The sequence below is a fragment of the Nelumbo lutea genome, chromosome 6 (assembly GCF_056320005.1).
Source record: "Nelumbo lutea isolate HS-2025 chromosome 6, American lotus-T2T, whole genome shotgun sequence".
In the NCBI taxonomy this organism is placed as follows: domain Eukaryota; kingdom Viridiplantae; phylum Streptophyta; class Magnoliopsida; order Proteales; family Nelumbonaceae; genus Nelumbo; species Nelumbo lutea.
In genome coordinates this window covers 37,952,485-37,972,147 of record NC_142689.1, presented here as the reverse complement: position 1 = coordinate 37,972,147, position 19,663 = coordinate 37,952,485, and the positions used below count along the sequence as shown (strand labels likewise).

The following is a 19,663-nucleotide window of genomic DNA, read 5'->3' as shown; positions in this document are numbered from 1 at the left end:
AACGTGTCCTCGAGAGACACGTTCTAGCTTTACACGTGGCTCCGAAGTGGTGCATGAATTAAATAAGCAGTGCAATAAGAAGATGAGGATGAGGACACATTGGGCGGCTCACAGGCACATCCACCGTGCAATGGGAACATCTGTCCTTGTATAATAAATTATACGAGGACACATTGGGCGGCTCACAGGCACATCCATATCAGCATAAATAACAATTTTTATGATTAAATCACCCTTAAATAGCGCATTAGAGAAAAATGGTCTTTTTCATTTTTTTTTTACATTTTAGTGTTTTGTTATAATTTCTAATATTTTTTTATAATTTCTGTATTTTTTTTGCATTTTTCTTTTTTTTTACATTTTTCTATTTTCTACAATCTATAAAATTTCCTGTATTTTTTTTTATTTATTTGTAATTTCTGTGTTTTTTATAAGTTTTGGTGTTTTTCTACAATCTTTATTTTCTGATGTTGTTTTTTAACTTCTATAGTTTCTATAATTTGAAAATAATTTTTTTTTATTTTGTATGCAATTTCTATAATTTTTTTTTTATATTTTTTACAATTTCTGTGTTTTTATGTATTTCAAATATTTTTTGAACTTTTTCCTTTTTTTTCATATCTAAATATTAAAATATATGTATATATTTTATATTTTTATATAAAGGTTAAAATGGTAATATATTAATAGCCGTTGGTCTCTTTAAGGTCAAGTTAGTGACATAGTGAGTTTTAGACATTTTGAAAAGTTGTAGTGAGTTTAAGAGAAATGTTGAAAACTCATGATGGGTTTTTGACAATTTCCCTAAATTATAGGTACGGGAGATGTTTCCAATGCATGGTAGAATGTGCATGTACGGTCGGTGTGAGGCACCCTATGTGAGGAGTAGATTCGGTTTTGGATTGAGGACTGAGGTGTGGAGGACCATGAGTGGTTAAGAGCCTGAATCTCCTACCCACGAGAACCTTGCCCACGTTTATTGCAACTACACATGGAGAACATCTCATCCTCTACATAGTATTATGCTGGGGGAGATGTTCCCAATTCACAAGGGGTGGTGTGTTGTGGGTAAGTGTGGGCAGGAGATCCGGAGTCTGACTGAGTCTGGATCTATTGCCCATACAAAATTCTACATATTTATCGCGCCCACACATGGAGAACATCTCATCATTTGCTTTATGTAGGGGGAGATGTTCCAAATTCACAGGGATACTGTGTTGTGGGTAGAGATGGGCAGAATATCCCGAGTCTGACTAATTGTTCTTTAGGCCTCATCGCTGATGTGGCCATCACCGTTGGATTTTCGGTGGGGCCGTGAATTTAGGTTATGCATCAGGCCTCATCGTTATCTAACACCATCACAGCGCTTTTAGCCGTGGATTAAGAATATCTCCCGTACTTGGAAGATATTTCCAATGCACGGCTGCGATGTGCTATCAGTTGGCATGAGGCGCCCTCTCACAGTGTCACCCTGTGTGAGGAACAACCGAGCAAATCCGATTTCTTGAAAATCGACAGGGCCCATCTTCACTAATTTGGTGCTTACGTGGAGGAGGGACAATAACGGCAACGTCACACTATCGTACGCATAGTGCGCGTAATTTAGTGGAGATCCTCACCTCTATTTAAACTGATCAGGCGGCAATTCATTCGCAAAACGGCCTGAACTTCTCCATCTACTCTGCTGCTTCTCGCGACAAAGAAATTGAAGAACACTACACCTCTGCTTCATCGAAAAGCCACCGTTAATAGCATGCGTACTCGTTTTCTCAATATCGACTACTTCAAAGCTTCGAATGGAGCCCTAGATGAACTAAACTTTCTCCGTCTTCCAGTCCCTCATTTCCCTCCCTCGAACATCTGCTTCGGAGGAGAACTTTGTTGCTTTGATTCCGTTTTAAGCGTCTCTTTGGACGTCGAGGGATTTTCAATTGATGATGCTCTCTCTCGCTTCTTCTCTGACGTTCTTCCTCACAGCATTGTCGTTGAAAATGCAGATTTTCCTGATTTTTGCGCACAGAATCGAAATGATTGCACTGTCGGAAGGAAAAGAATTGCAGAAAGGACATTTTCAATATCTCAACTCGCCGACTTTCGATCCACAGAGGTGAGATGGAAGTTTCACTAAATTGATAAATAGTTCCTCTGCACCATTTTTTTTACTAAGAAAAAAGGCGTTATCCACTTATCTGATTCCCCCCTCCCCCTTTGCTTGAAGTCTCTACATAGAGTCCTTTGCCGCTTCTGTACATTGTTAAATTTTAAAAAGGAGGAAAAAATTGGAGAACTTTAGATCTCAACTCTTCATTTCTGTGCAGAGAGCCGCTAAGAACTTCTGTTCATTTTGTTTTTGTTTTCCCCGGTTAGAATGCTTTTCCTAAACTCTTCATTTACTATTTATATTTGAAACTCCTTGAAGGAGAGAAGATCCTCTTTGTATGACGGAATTATTTCAAATAAGGCAAGGAATTTCGGATCTGAACTTCTGGATATTGAAGTAATAGAGGTAAATGATTTATTTGAAAGGGAGAATGAACTTCGAGTTTAGTTGTTTCTTGTTTGAATTTATTGATCGGAATATCTTTTAGCGAATATAAGTCCTATTATCAGCTGGAAATAGATGATCTCTTGTTATTTGAATTTCGGTAAGGATTTCACTTTTACAGTCTTTGGTTCATGTTTGTTGCAAAGGAAAATGAGCCTACTGGTGAAGACAAGTACAGAAGCGGGTTTAGAGTTATGCAATTTGAATCACATATGCTGGATTTCTTCTTGGTTAGTCGGCAATATGTTAAAGGGATTATTACGTTTATGTTTCATCGCTGTTATTTCATTTTTTTTCCATTTTTCCCCTTCCACAGGATGAGCATCTGTTCTTTGATGGAAAAGAAGATGGACAAATCTTCTCTGAAATCCTAGAGCATAATAGTACTACAGTAAGTATTTATTTACCTTATTCCTCATCTAACGCATAAAACAATAATTATATTAATCTTTCTTTCTCTCTCTAAGACGATAGTTAGTCTCTCTCTGCGGCCCTTAATATGAATGTTCAGATTCAGATTTTGTGATCAGTTCCTTTGTGGTACCAGAGAAAACTTGGGAATTCCCATTCCACTGTTGCTAAAAATAGATGACGAAATGTCAGAACCATGTATGCTCGTAGGAGAGCCCAAATCCTGGAAATGCCCCAGTAAGAAGACAACGTGCTGTCAACTTAGAAGTTTATTGTTATGGTCCTGGAACAATAGTTGACTCCCGTACCCTTCCTTTTCTATTTCATCTCTCTTCTATCCATATAGGAGAGCAGATAGTTATTATCATATGTTCTAGTAGATCATCAGAAGTTGAAACAATTACCAAGCGGTATTAAATGAATCCGTTAGCATGACTATTTCAGATTTCTAGGGACAACGCTGATATTTTCAAAGAAACTAAAGACACCCAAATATTCATTCAGTTCTCTTTTGATAGATAACAAAGGATTTCTTTTTCTTTTCTAATAAATAATGAACATTTGAAAAGATATATTATTTCTTTGTGTAATTGGGAAGAAGTCTTCTGTATTAGCCTTTCATCCATGTCTTGTACCTCTTATTATTAAATTTTGTTTGTTTATTTATTTACTTGTTTGGTTTTAAGTTGATTGCTTATTTATTTCTGTAGCTACTTTGGGAGTTATTCACAGTTATTAGCTTATTGCATATCTAAGGGGACACCTGTCACACGCTAAATAGAATTCCAGGATAAGTGCAGCAGATCCTGACTTGGTCCTTGTTGCAGCATATGCTGGATTTCGTGCTGGGAATCACAATTCAATACCCTCATGAAGCTACAAAATCAGTTTATTCAGTTGAAGAGATAGCTTCAGACTATCATATGGAGGAAAGGGAATCTTATCTTATGGAAGATGCAGGTTCTGCACAGGATGCGATTTGTTACTATGGAAACAAATTACCTCTTTTAGAAGCAAATGAAATTAGCACGAGATGCTACACAGGCCCATCCATGGATGAAGAGCTTCATTTGCTATTTGAAAATATTGGATATCAAAATTTGACTGAGGAAGATGTCCTAGTGATTGACAACAAGGAATTATTGAGATCTATGGATACTGATGTTTTAGAGTGCTTACCAGAACAATGTCCAATAAAGCAATGCCCTCAACCTGAACTGACACATCTTGATTTGGCCCTAGAAATGGAATTTATAAATGTAAAGGAAGAGAATGATCTTAAAGAGGTATCAGCGGTTAGCCTGGAAATGTCAGGTGGTGGTTCTTTTCTGATAACCAACCTACCTTATTTTCAGGAGTTTCAGATCCTTGATTTAGACTACAAATCTTTTGAAGCCTTTTCTGGCTCACAAACAATCAAAGAACCAGAGGCATGTGCCAAGATGTTCAAAGAAGATACAGACTCTATTTGTAATTTTTATGAGTCAATTGTTAGTCATGAGCTAACACTGGCTGATGACTCATTCAAACCCTTACCTATTCCTGTTGTCTCTGATGGCATAGATGTACAGTTAATGTCTACAATTATTGAGGAAATATTGGTCGACTCCAAACCACATCTTCCATCTGCATCTGATGGGATATATTTAGATTGGCACTTCTTGGAGGAAGATGGATGTAGACATGATATTTTTACTACTCAGTGGAACATACTAGAGGGGATAGATACATATAGCACTGATTATGAGTCTTTTAATACTGAACTGGTGGTAACTGATTTTGTTTACCTTGAGGATATTCCTGATGGGTCAAACGCGTTAGAAAGAAAGGAAATATTGAATGAGATTACCAGTGTTGATAATAAGCAAGTTTCTTCAAGTTTGTCAAAATATGAATGTGAAACCGGAAAAGAGAATCTCCAACCCAATGGAATTGTTGAGAAGGTTGTGCCATTATCTGAAATGATGTCAAATTTCAATGATCTGGAGTTTTTCTTGAATCCTCACAGAGCTGCTATACAGAGAAATAGTGAACCTGCTGTTAAGGATACACTTGACAACAAAGCTGAATTCTCTGTTGTTTCACCCAGCAACTCAATATCAGCATGCGCTTCCACTGAAGCAAAATTGCAAAAGTGGGATATTGAGGTTCACCAAGTTAAACTATCTGACAATATTCTGGATCTTATTGTCCACTTCCAAAAAATCTACTTGGAGGTATTGGAAAGTAGTACAGATCTGAAAAAGAACTCATCTTCAGTTGTTAATGATGTTAACTTGCTAAGCATTAAAAAGCAAAAGCTGATGGATTGGATTAAATACAGAAGTGCAGGGAGGGCAACATTGGCTTGCAGTGATGAAACCCTCGTAGCATTTGCCACATTATATGCAATTAAACAGATGGCTTCTTACTTGTGCTTTTATGGAATCCATGTGACTTCTTTGTATGTAAACAAGTTATGTAGAAGCTTCAATCACTTGAAACTCAGATTAAGCTTCCTCCAATCCTTGATTGAGAATGAGCTCCAGAAGGCTGATATTAAAATAACTGAATCACACCCATCCCTATCTGTTATCCAGGAGATTTTGTTGGCAAAAACATCTGAAAATGGTAAAGTATTGATTGTGGCTGACCAAGTTTTCTGGTGTCCATTGAAGAGATTGTTGAATTCCATGGGAGTATTATTCCATGAAGTACAAAATATTCAAAAACATGCAGATCAGCCAGATGCTTGGGATGGTGATGAGGGCAGAGAACTTGCAATGCAAGCCTTGCAACATTCTGATTGCTTATTAATATCTCAAGAGTAAGTCTCCATCTCTACTTATTGACATCTTCACAATTTCTATGGGCATGAATCCCAGGAAATTCTGCTAAATGCAAGTTATAATTCATTTTTCTTTTTAATATTTCATATGTATAGCTAGTTGAATTTTCACTTTTTTCATTATTCCTCTTGTTGAATTATAAAGTTAATCAACATCTGCATAGAATAGGAAAAAATGTTACAATTTAAATGTATTTACTAGACATTGCAACTTTCCCCATGGCATGCCTAAATCCTGAGACAATAGGTCAGTTAGATGTACTACACCACAATTATGAGGTTATTTAATCCCATTCTATCCACAAAAAGAAATCTAGTCTATTATAGTTGTAAGAACACTGAATGTGTTTGGCATGCATGATATTCATTTTAGCTTTTATAGCTCATTTTTCTAGTCTTTCAAAGATTGTAGTAATAAGTTCTTAATTTTCATATTTTAACTTCTAGCTTTTTCTTCTTTCCATAATAAGAGTCTTTACATACTTGTGGACTTGTCCTGCAAGATATGCAGGTTGTATTTTTGGATTCTTGAAACAATCTTTCCAAATTTGATATGATGCCCTGGTTTATGCCTTTTATAAATAGATAATTATTATTTTTAGTTTATTAGATAAGCGACTACTGTTCTGTGGGATCACACCTAATCACATCATAAGGGATTTCTTGGTGGTAGACCACTCCAAACTTGAAAGGATTTACAGCTTGTTTTGCAGTAGTCCCATTTCAGGTTGAAAGGCTGCTACATCAGCACCACATAGGCGATTCAACTTTAACGTTCAAAAAACATATTTGGTATAGCAGATTCAACTTGGACTCTGGATTTTGCATCAGCTTTTGCACATAGGGGGGGGGGTGTCTGGAAGAAACATCAAAATGATGTTTATTGAATTTGGAGGGTATTCCTGCTTCATTTGTCTTGTGGTGGCCTACATGTTTGAATTACAAAATATTGTAGTCTGATTTTTGTGCCAAAATGTTTCTTTGTTACCTGTGTAGCTTGAAACACCATGATGTAAGCTGAAACATTTCACCTTGAAACACGACTGTATCAAATACCATCTTAATTTGATTGTGATGGGCCTTCAGCCCATATTGCAATCCACACCCACCCTAGATACGACTCAGGTTAGCATTCAGCTCAGACCAGCATCAGAAGCCCAAACACCAGCTGGCCATGCACGTGAAGTTGGTTGCCCTCCTATTCGCTACATATACACAAGGAAGCCATGCTAGTCGTAAATATCTGCCATGCATGTCACTTGTGGATCCTTGTATAAGCTATAAATAACACAATAAGAGATCACGGCAGACCCTGATTATTCTCACTCATTCGCTTTTTCCTATCCCCTTGTCTTCAGGAGGATAGGTTACCCTTGAAGAGACCTCTGTAGTGGGCAGTATCCCATTAGAGTGGTATCAGAGCCCTGATCAACGAGCTGGTTGGAGAATGAGGATGCCAAACATGAGAGCTTCAGCAGTGGAGGACCGCACAGACTGGCTAGAAGGGAGCTCCACAAGGTGCTAGGAGAACTCCGAGAACTGAAGGAGTTTGTCTCGGCGGTAGCTGGTCAGTGCCAGAGGAACGCAAGTTCATCTCAGAAAGAAGGCGACAGTGAAGGGTCGAGTCAATAGGACCAGTCTCACACTAGAACCAACTTGGTATGATCAGCCAAACTGGTATTTCTGACGTTTTCAGGTGAGGACCCCCTTTCTTGGATATTTAGAGCTGAACAGTTTTTCGAACTTAATGACATATCTGAACACCAATGAGCATCAATGACCTCAATCCATTTGGAAGAGGAAGCCATCCAATGGCTACATTGGTATCAGCATTCCAACCCCCCAGATGGGATGGTTAGAACTTACAGAAGTTTTATGCATTCAGTTTGGTCCTTCTAGGTTTTAAGACTTTGGTGAAGCCTTGGTGAAGTTAAAACAAGTGGAGTCTGTGAGAGGCCAAAATGAATTTGGAAAGCTAGCCTCTCAGGTTTATGGGTGGCCTTAGAAAGCTTTAGTCTACAGCTTTGTAAGGGGACCTTGAGAGGGTATCCAAGTGGAGGCAAGGCTCTTCAGCCAATGACAATGGTAGTTGTGGCCGACTTGGCCTGTTTACATGAAGAACTTCTGAATAGACTCAGACAGATACCAAGGCCCAACCACATCGACCCAATCATTAAAACTCCACCTCCTAACATTGAATTGCCCTCGGTAAAACCAATTGGACCATTGGGCCTACCTCTCAGGAAATTATCTTGGGTGGAAATACAGTCCAAAGGGAATGGGGCCTCTGCTACAACTACGATGATAAGTTTGGTCTGGGTAAGAAGCCCCCATTGTTCTTACTACAACTTGATGAGGGGGATGACAAGGATCCTATGGTTACAATTGATGAGGAGGATCCGATTGAGCCAAGGGAGGAAGAAGCCCCAAAGGTATCTTTCCATGCCCTCACAGGTACCTTCTCCCCTTAAACCACGAGGCTTAGGGGAGTTATTAAAGGCCAACCCATAGCTATTCTTGTTGATAGCAATAGCTCTTTGAATTTTGTCTCTAAAGTATTAGCTAAAAGGTTGAGCATGGTGGTTGAGCCCATTGAGACATTTTCAGTACATGTGGCCAATGGATACAAATTGGTCTCTGACGGGGGGTCTGTAAAGCAGTGGAAATTTAGACCCAAGGTTATTTGTTAAAGGCTGACTTAGACCCGTTGGAGTTAAGGGGGTTGGATGTAATCCCGGGGGTGTAATGGCTAAGATAGCTGGGCCCAATCACAAGCAACTAACCAACCTAACTATGGTGTTTTAGATGAATGGTCAACCCTGCACCTTAGAGGGCCTTGAGCTTAGGCCACAAATACAAGAAGATCCGGGAATGGGCCTCAAATAGTGCCAACACCTGTCTCCACCAGCTGTCTTATTCATGGGCCTAGATCTAGTTGGCCCAACCCTCGCGACATAAATGTGTACAAATGGGTTAAAATCGAATTAGATGGGCCTTTAACAAATTCTCAACTCCTAACATGATGTCTTCCAAGAACCTAAAGAATTACCCCCCAACTAGAGTCCAAGACCACAAAATAACTAGCATACCTAGAGCGGGACCCACCAATGTGAAACCATACTGATATTCACACTTCCAAAAAGAAGAGATAGAGAAGATAGTAGTGGACCTCTAAGAAAAGGGGATGATACAACCCAACTCCAACCCTTAACTCCTCCCCAGTTTTTCTTGTTAAGAAAAAAGAAGGGACGTCGAGGTTTTACGTGGATTACCAGACTCTTAACTGCATCACGATAAAGGACCGGTTTCCAATACCTGTCATAGATGAGTTATAGACAAGTTGGAGCTGCTAAGGTGTTTTCTAAATTGGATCTCAGAGCCGGATACTGCCAAATTTAGGTGCACCAAATAACATTTCGGACACATGACGGGCACCATTTTTTGTTATGCCTTTCAGCCTAAACAACGCCCCATGCACTTTTCAAGCCTTGATGAATGATATATTCTGTCCTTATTTGAGGCATTTCATCTCAGTATTTTTTTGATGATATACTTGTGTACAATGACGGTTGGGAGTCCCACTTGCAATACCTTATCATCACCCTAGACGCCTTGCGAAAGAACAATCTCTATGCTAAGACTTTAAAGTGCTTATTTGGACAGACTGAAGTACATTATTTGGGACATATAGTCTTGCAGAGACAAGTGAGAGAAAACCTAGATAAGATCTTAGCTGTAATCAACTGGCCTACCCCTTACACAATCAAAGATCTCTAGGGGTTCCTTGGTCTTATAGGCTACTACAAGCATTTCATAAAGAATTATGGGCTTCTGGCAGGCTCACTGACTTGGCTACTCAAGAAAAATGCCTTTAATTGGGATGAGGAGGCCCAAAAGGCTTTTGAAACTCTCAAGGCAGATCTATTAGCTCCTCCCATTCTTAGCCTACCAGATTTCTCCCAAGAATTTTTTGCCTAATGCAATGCCTCTAAGTCTGGGATTGGTGCGGTTCTGATGATAAAGAATTGATGGTTGTGGCCTTATCAGTGTTGAAATGGTGACCCTACCTCTTGGGACAACCCTTTATCATAAGAATTGACCATCAGAGTCTTAAACACCTACTAGAGCAACCAGTACACAACCCAGAGCAACAATTATGCCTTTTCAAATTGTTGGGTTATGATTACCGAGTAGAGTACAAGCCAGGCCCAGTCAATCAGGCTACAAATGCCTTGTCTCGAGTCCATGAGTTATTAGTGATGGTTGATTCTAGGCCTACATACCCATTGTTAGAAGGGCTCCAGGAGGAGGCCAAAAGTGGCAAGGCAGTTAAGGAGATTACCAAGAAGCTTTAGACAAACCCTACAACCACACCTAGGTACAACCTAATAGGTCTCGACCTCTTCCACAATGGTCGATTGATCATTTCAGCCCACTCTCAGTTCATTCCCAAGGTGCTGAGGTTGTTCCATGACTCATCCTTAAGGGGACATTCTAAGGTTCTAAGGACCTATACAGGGGTGCACTATCATTTCTTCTTGCTAGGTATGAAGAAAAGCATACAACAGTTCGTGGCCCATTATGTTGTCTGCCAGTAGTGTACATATGATAATTAGACTCCTGTTGGTTTTCTTATGCTACTTCTTATCCCGAGTCAGGTCTGGGATGACATCATTATGGACTTTATCATGGGGTTGTCCCTCTCTACCGACAAGTCAGTGATCATGGTGATTGTAGATAGATTGACCAAGTATAGTCACTTCATGGGCCTTACACACCCCTACACAGGAGCCCAATTGGCCTGAGCATTCATCCAAGAAGTTACTCGATTGATCGTCACTGACTGAGATCCAACATTCATGAGTAGGTTTTGGATCAAATACTTCAAGGTCCAAGGGGCCAAGCTGTGCCAATCCACTAGTTACCATCCACAAACGGATGGGCAGTCAGAAGACGTGATCAAATGCCTGGAAACTTACTTAAGGTGTTTTACCGAAGAAAGACCCAAAAATTGGTTGCAGTGGTTGCCATGGGATGAGTTGTGGTATAATACCACGTACCATGCCTCAACAACTATCACTCCTTTTAAGGTGCTCTATGGGAGAGAGCCCCCTTCTATCTTGCCATATGAGCAAGGATCATCAGTGGTAGCTAAGGTGGAAGACTCCCTAATGAAGAGAGATGAAATCATAAGATCCTTGAAAGAGCATCTAGCGTGGGCCTAGTAGTAGATGAAGGCCCAATATGATAAGAAACACATGCCCGCCCACTTTGAGGTTGGTGATTATGTCTATTTAAAACATTGACCTTACCGTCAGGTGTCCTTAGTCCACAAGCATTGGCCCAAATTCACACCATCGTACTTTGGCCCATTTTACATCACAAGCTAGGTGGGCGAAGTCACCTATAGGCTGGACTTGCCCGCTTGTTCCCGCTTGCACTTAGTATTCCATGTTTCACTACTGAAGGAAAGCCTCGGGCCTAACACATCAATTAGCCCAAGCATTCCTGAGTTCGATGATGAAGGGAAACTACATCCTGAGCCTGTTGAGATCATTGATTTCCAATAGGTCAAGGTAGGGAAGAAATATAGCAAGGAAGCCCTGGTAATTTGGAAGTATCTACCTTGTGAAGATGCCACTTGGGAGGAGTATCTGGAAAAATAATTCTCTTATCTTAACCTTGAGGACAAGGTTAAATTGAAGGGGGGGGGGGAATTGATGGGCCTTCAGCCCATACTTCAGTCCATACCCCAGATATGGCTCAGATTAGAATTCAGCCCATACCAGTGTCAGAAGCCCAAACACCAACGGGCCATGCACGTGAAGTAGATTCCTTATGTTTTGAGTGGTTTTCACTTACGGTGTAAATGCTGTAATCCATGTTGTGCAGGTGGTCATATTATTAGCATGTATCCGAAGGCTTTTTTTTTTTTCCTTTGTATATTAGAGGATATGCAACACCTGCTTTATAGTTAAATCCCCTCTTAACTCCATGGATTCTATTTTTCATTTTTACAATTACTGGTTATTATGTGACAGAGAAATATTACAATCAAAATGTTCATTACAGCCTTGAAGACGTGCATCATAGTTTCTCTTTATGGTTAATTAGTCGTAATCTAGTAGAAAATAATTCCTTTTCATTTTATTCCGAAGGCAAGAGCAACTGCCTTTGTGCATGTTACAAAATAAGGAATGGCTGATATGATAGTTAAATCCTTTCATATCCCCAAATCTCCATTGTTGTTTGTACTTTGTACATTTATTGGTTATTGTGTTACAATAACATATCACATATTACTGCATCTGAAGGCAAATTTATGTATGCTTTTTGGTTAATCACTAGTACAAAAGATAATTCTTCCTTTTCAATTTATTCCGAAGGCATTTTACTGCATCACTTCCATTCAACAAGTTCAGAATTCTCTTGGAATATGGAGGTTCATACAGCTCATCTAGAATATCCACAATTTTCCCGAAGGTAGTTGGTTTGCCTTTTGTCCACTTCCTGAAGGTGGAACTAGATGAATGCATTGCTTCCAAAGCGCTTTGTGAAGGTGTTTATGTACCAGAAAGTTCTCAGTTTATAATGGTAACATTGTTTCCTTATGAATGGGTATCAACTATGAGATAATTAACTATTTCCTGAATATTCATACATGCTATGGATTGATTGAGTTACAAGGATGGTCAGTAGTTTATATTTTGTTTCTCTTTTCATTTATCAAGTTCTTAATTATTTTTTTAAGTTAGTTTATTTATGCAACGTTTTGTAAAAGAATGGATTTTTATATTTAAGTTTTCATACTTTATTCCATTAGGCATTAATAGATAGCAAATTCAGAATGTCTATTGTCTTTTAAGTGGTTATAAAAGATGGACTTGTCAACCTGATTTCTACTTATTTTCTGTATATGAAAACAGATGATTTGAGTTTGATGGGCACAAACACAGTGATTCTGGAAATTATCTTACTTTGTAACTCAGTTAAAATTGGTATTCAGGGTTTAGAAAATAGGAAAAGGTCAGATTAATAAGTTAGACTTTGGGTTAAACTGAAGCAGCTCAAGAATTAAGGTTTGTCAAGCACAAGCAATTAAAACATGTGTCCAGATCCTCATCACATATCTATACATTACTCAGTTTTCTGGATATTTAACCCTTAAATTATGGGTCCGTTTGGCAAGTCTTTTTGAGAAGATCTTCTCGTAGCTCTGACAGTCAATAGATGCATTGAGCTTTTGACATAAGATCTGGGCAGCCTGAAGACCGTTTGGCAGACGTGCATCTTTCCATGCGTCGTTTTGGGTCTTTCTGTGTGAGATTAAGACGCGGAAGACGCGGGAAGCTTCATTTGGAGCTTCCCGAAATCAGCCTAAAATGGGCTTCCCGTGTCTTTTGGGTACCCTGTCTTTTGGCAGTGGGATCTTCCGCGTGCCAAATAGGAATAGACCGATTTTCGGTCTTCCTGGCTTGTAAGCATCCGAAAGACTGTGCAGAAAGACACGCCAAACGGGGCCTATGTCCAGATGTTTTGCATGCAGCTACTCATACGAACTTTCATTTTGGACACAAGATTGTGCAAGTGTGTATTACAGCTATTTGGATGAAGCTTTAAATAATAAAATTAAGGCAATGTTCTGTTCTTGAAACAGAACTAAGAGGCCAGACATAAAGTAAGATACTTGAGACTATCTCTATTAGCTAACCTGTTCATTTGAGTGTGACCTGTTTTACCTCCAGTATCAAATTTTACTTCCCAGCAATGCTTTTAAAATCAAGCTGGAAATGGAACCACTTTTTCACCTGCATGGTGAGTAAGCAGTTCAACCATTTGGGTCAAATAAGTCAGCCTGTGACATCAAAAAAATTAAATAACAAAGATATAAAAAATAAACTAAAATGTAAAGGAAATTACAGAAATATTGAGCATTCTCTAATATTTTATATTTGTTATATTAAATAAAAATAAGTGTGTTAAATGAGATATTGTTATTAATGATGGAAATGGCTAAAAATATAAAAGGAAAAAAAAGAATATATGTCTGACATGTGACCCAGTGAACAGGTCAAATGTTTAAGTGGTTCAACTGGATTGGTCAACAGATTGTTGACTAAGTCAACAGTTTTTGAAGGTAGATGATTCCAGGTGTGATTGGGTTGAAAACATTACTTCCTAGGGATTGTTTCATTTATGCAATGTATCTAAATGACTTTGTTGTCAAACAATTTATTGTCTATAAATCTGTTTGAAATCATAGTTTGCATTTCACATTACTCTTATTTTTACAGAACAATTTTCCATAATGTTAAGTGTGCTTTCATGGTTCAGTGTTTCTGTTTAGCACAACCTTACCCTCCATCCTTCTTTACTCCCTTAGTACATGTTATTACTTGGCAAAGAATCATAAGAAATTGTGATAACTAAAAATATAGTTAGTAGCGTAGCATGCTGAAGAAGGAAACAGGTAAAGTGTCAGTTATAGATATGTTATGTTAGAAGATAGAAGAGGGAACACTGTAAGATGGTAGCAAACCTTCCTATGAACACTAGGCAGTTGGTGAAATTAAGGAATTGTTGTAAAAGGAAATGGTGAAGAGAACTGGGAAAAGTGATAAGTTAAGAGCCAGGTTTTGGGGCTGGAAGATGTGAATAAGTCCAAGAAATGGTTTAGGATTGGTATGGGAGGTTAAAATTTCAAAGAGAGGATTCTAGAGCGAGAAAAAAAGGCTAAAAACAAGCATACACAGAATTTTCAAGATTAAGAAAGGGTGAAGAACTTTCTTTGAAATCAAAGACAGGTTGAATCAATAAAATTGTTGTCTTCTAATGGATTTGAGTTACAACTATAATCAATATTTAGATCAAAGTTACAGATAAGAAGAAAAACTAAAGAATACGAAGAAACAATTAGTAAAAGAGTAGTAGAAGAGGATTAGGGTCTAGGAGAAGAAAACCTTCAGAAGATCTAGAGTAAAAATCCATTTTATTAGTCCATTCTGCATTGAAAAGAAAAGATAACAAATGCATATAAGTAACTAGGATGATGGCTTTGGAGTTGACCATAATTATAATATGGTCACTGCAAACTAAAGTAAGAGAAAAGAAACACTATAACTTATAATCTACTGATCCAATGGTTCTGAAACTTCACAGAAACCCTAACAATGATCTAATTAACAACTTAAATTGATGAAGTCCACATAAAAATGTAATATCACCAAATCTGTGACAAGATTAGAGAAAAATTCAAGAAAAAACAATAAATTCCTAGGCTCAACTCTAAGACTACTTTGATGTCCATATTAGAATGGTGTACTGCAGGAAATGAAGTTAAGAATGAATGGTTCAAGTTTGATGGATAAAGGGGTATTATATAAGAAGGGACATGGTCCCTCCTCTCTCATTGGAGGTAGGGTCATTTTACTTTTTCAAACAAGGACAAGAAAGTAACAAATTAAACAATATCTAAACATAACATTTAGATTTTCTCTTTCTGTTGCTTATAAGAAATTTTGTTCTTCTGTTATATACAGTTTTGTAGGAAGATGAATTTCAGATGCAAAAGTTAAAGTAGACAAATTTCATATAGGAGCTTAAAATCGTAATGAAAATTTCCTGTTTTTAAATTCTGAATTCATGTCATTGATTTCTACACTATATATTCTAGTTCCTGTTCTTTGATGGTTCCCATGGCTTTGTCATTTCTCTGGTTTCCTTTGTACATCTACATATTTTTTATATGATTTTTTCACTTTCTTTCTCAGGCTATGCATTGTCTATATTTATTATTGTTGATGTTATAACATATAGTTTGACATTATACTAATGCACTCACACTAGCTATGCTCTAGGGGGAAACCACTCAATCAATTCCTACCCTGTATGAGGGTATCTATGGCCGGAAGTTTGAGGAACTGCTAAACGTTTTACCTATTGAGGAGAGTTTTCAAATGGAAATTTTGGGAGCTACAGATCATGCAGGGACTTGCAGTGTGCCTATGACAGGTCCTAGTGTGTCCTCTGACATGGAAAGCAAGCAGATACAATCAACTATGCCTTCATATCCTGATATAGTCCTTGTTGTGAACACCCAAAATTTTGATAAGGAAATGCTAATATCCCGGAGAAGCTCATACCAAAGGATTCTTGCACTGGAGAAACAAGGAGTTCAAGTTGTGGAGCGTGAAATGAATCTTCCTGTGGATCTTGTCATTAGTGCTGCAATGTGCCTAGTATGGTATGATTATAGAAACATTGGACAAAAAACATCTACACAAGAAGCTTCTTCAAGCATACCATTGTGCATTGAAAATATTGCGACGAACATTCTGACATCACTCAGTTTTGCTTTCAGCAATTGTATCCTGGTAATTGCCTTTTTTATGATGCTTGGCTCTTATTTAGACATTAAAGTAGGCTATTTCACTGGAAAAGACAAAACTAACCAGGTGCAAATGATGACAATTTCTTTCTCTAAGGTATATAGACAGATGGTATGTCATTAATAGAATGAACTGAAAACCCAGACTTGAACCTACAACTTAATGATTAAAATTATATTATTCATGTCAACTTTACTAGGTAGATACATGGTAACTTCATATACATATGTTTGGATGTTGTCAGATTGAATCTAAATCAGATCGGATCAGATTCAGTCCAGTTTGGTTGTAATGTATATCTAAAACTAGAGATCCATAACCTACTTAATTGAGCCCATCAAAGAAAAAAAGAAAAAGAAAAGCCTACTTAGTTGGATTGTATCCAACAGCCGAAGGTAAGGTCACAAAGAGATGGTGAAATTTTGCATGAAAAAAGATCACTCAAACAGCAAAAAGATGTTAAGATTTCCTGTCACAAATTCCCAATCACTTTAGGCTATCTTTGTTGGTCTTAGTTTGATCGTAACTGAGTGCACACCTACTTAAATGAAGGTTCCTGGTTGTTGCATGCCTCTATTTGTGCAGGTCCTGCATGATGTAAGTCAATTTCCTTCAGTCAAAATGAACCAAACATGGTTAATTTAAGAACCATTTCTTTAGTCATAGAAACATTTATATTTTGCTTAATGCTTTAAAATCCACAATAAGCCTACAATGAAAATTATTTTATATTGCTTATAAATGATACTGGATGACAACCTTGGCTCTTTACCTTCCAGTCTTTTTCTTCACAGGTATTTGAGGGGGAGAGAAATTTCCTTGCTTCCACAATGGAGTCATCAGATGCAATCTACGCTGCTGCAGCTAGTCTGGGAGTAGATTTACAACTCTTTTACTCATATTCATGTGAGTTAACAGATGAGATTATCCTTAGTTGTATCAGATATGCTATTAAGTTGAATAGAGGCCTATATCCAAAAATGCTTGAATCAGAAACCCTTGCAGAGTCATTTCTTACCAGCTTTCCTTCAGTTAATCCACTATTGGCTCATGCAATACTGTGTTCTGGAGGCCTTCTTGTTGAATTTCTTAATTGGTCACATGATCGCAGAATCAGGGAAATTGGGAAGTATCATGTTCCTGATGAAAGTCTTGCTCTATTTGGTGCTCTATGTAGATTTGGGGAGCTTGAAGAATGTAAGTCTGGAATGACAGAATGTTCATCAGTATCTTCTGCTCCAGATTCAGGGGATAATCACAGCAGAAGTGCCTCAGATAGAAAAAAGAGAAAATGTTTAAGCGCCAGCACACTTGAAATACCCATGGATGACTTGCAGTTTGATAGATTAAATCAATCTACAGGTGACAACTTGAAGTCTTCTAGAATGTTTCAGCCATTTCAATCATGGAATTTTGGCAAAGGTCCTCAAACATTAGACAAGATTGAGGGTTCCAATTTTTCTCTGAATGATCAATTGTTTGGTCCAAAATGGGGCTTGAATATTTTTCGAATGGATAATGTAGACTATAATGGCAACAGCCCTGAAAATATACAGGAGGATTTCAGAGGTGAAGTTGTTGAGCCCATTAATAATTCACTTATGTGTGAGGACTTTCCCTCCATTGCTAACCCTTTCAGGATGCCAAATATAGAAAGAGATCATATAACAGGAAATTTTATAACCACTAGATCATCATTTGGTCCAAGCAACCATCCTTCCTTCCCAATGTCTGAAGAGATCAGCTCTAGCACAGATATCTGGAATCTTTTAAAGGATCACAAACCAAGGTTGGAGGAAAACATTTGTGGATATCCAACTATAGATGCCAACAAGGGCGCATCTGCATTGAAACAACAAGAAATGTTGGACAAAAGAACTATCCAGGGCTCTAACAGAAATGCCAAAGAACAATTATCTCAAGATAGTGGAACAGTACTCTCAAATTCAATTCGTTCATCACAAATTCAACAAGCATCACCTTGGACAATCAAGTTTCTTAATCGAATCAAAGAAAAGAGCAGGGCACATAGGTTATCCCTTCCATGTGAAACTGCCATAACTAATTTTGGATATTCTGGGAATGCAGAGAAAATTACAAAGAGAAAAAGTCCAACTTTTGATCATTATAGGTATCAAGGAGGAAGCAATCCAAAGAAAATAATCAAACAAAAGAGGCAGAAGTCATCGACACAACCAACTTCATCCAAGTATGAGAAGATTGCAGATTCCATTCTTCCAACATGGACTCCTATTGATAAGAGAGCGAGACAGGTATATCTGCAACACCTGTTTTAGATTTGCAAATAATTTTCTTGAGATTGTATGAAATTTATTACACTTGACCAACTGCAGACTCTATCTTTTGTGAGGAATGCAAGCGGAACACAAAGTAAGCTAGTTTGGAGTAATAGAAATCTAAGATAAAGATTGCAAAACAAAGCATGAAATGGCTGGATCATGTGCCAGGTACAGTTCCTGCACCTTCTGATCGCTATGGTTTCTTCATTTCTAGTTAACAGTACAATACATTGGATTAACTTGGAGCAGGTTTTGGTGTATAGTTGAACCAAGACTGGTTCCCTATGACTTGATGTTAACTTCATTGAGTAGTTTTAATGCACAAATACGCTGCAAACACTTTGGCCCTCTGGTTGACTAACACATGTTTGACTTGCCAAAATATTATTTAGTCCTATGCAAGTCGGTATGGGCCTGAATGAATAGTACAGAGACAAAGCTTACCATGAAGTAAATTCCTTCAGGATACCCTGGAACTGGGACAAGGCTTTAAGTTTAGAATCTGATTCCTCCATCCACAGTGCAAGATCCTTGTATCCTACTGTATATTGACAAGCATCTGGTGAACTCATAAATGCAGCAGAGTTCCAAAATGTATAGCATTATAATTAGTTTTCCTGGTGTATCAAAAGTAAAGGTGGGGGGGGGGGTGTATCAAATACTGTGAACCAGAAGGCTACTGCTAAAACTTTAGAAGCTGTGGTTGTTCAAGAAACGTGATGTGAATCTATCAGTGTTTGTATAGACTAGAGGTGTAGTTAAGGTGACCTCGATACTAAAGATATAACGAGAGGAATGGCAAGAGGGTGGGACGGCGTCACGTTTTGCATGCCCTGTCCCCAGCCTCGAATTTAAAACCCTGCCCCAAACCCCACCGGGGCTAGAAATCCTAACCCCATCCCGTCCCTGCAGGAAATGGGGATCCCCAAATTTGCCCCGCCCTGTCCTGGCCATTCCTACTGCATACTGACAATTGAATATAATATGTATTAACAATTTTTTATATATATTATGCCGTATAATATAAGTCGGGGTGGGGCAGGGTGGGGCCTATGGGATGGGTCAAATTGCCATGTAAGCCTCAAAAAGTATAACTAAAATAACGCAGAAAAATAATGTTGCAACTGTTTCTTCTAACATTGCTGAATTAAGATGCTGTTTTGATGGAAAATGGTCGTTAACATGGAATCTT

General features: G+C 38.2%; 1 protein-coding gene across 4 annotated transcripts; it reads left to right on the top strand.

Moving 5' to 3' along the window:
• Positions 1-1,654: 1,654 nt before the first annotated feature.
• On the top strand, positions 1,655-19,182 carry SHOC1 (shortage in chiasmata 1). 4 transcript variants are annotated; one of them, XM_088948761.1, is made up of 9 exons: positions 1,655-2,107; positions 2,420-2,506; positions 2,692-2,775; positions 2,862-2,936; positions 3,784-5,762; positions 12,170-12,377; positions 15,641-16,156; positions 16,966-18,444; positions 18,526-19,182. In XM_088948761.1, the coding sequence occupies exons 1-9, from the start codon at positions 1,754-1,756 to the stop codon at positions 18,595-18,597; spliced, it is 4,854 nt and encodes a 1,617-aa protein (XP_088804887.1). In that variant the 5' UTR covers positions 1,655-1,753; the 3' UTR covers positions 18,598-19,182. The 4 variants fall into 4 exon arrangements, with proteins under 4 accessions (XP_088804887.1, XP_088804886.1, XP_088804889.1 ...); XM_088948760.1 differs by having other exon boundaries at positions 16,951-18,444; XM_088948763.1 differs by lacking the exon at positions 18,526-19,182 and having other exon boundaries at positions 16,966-17,077; positions 17,349-17,528.
• Positions 19,183-19,663: the final 481 nt, after the last annotated feature.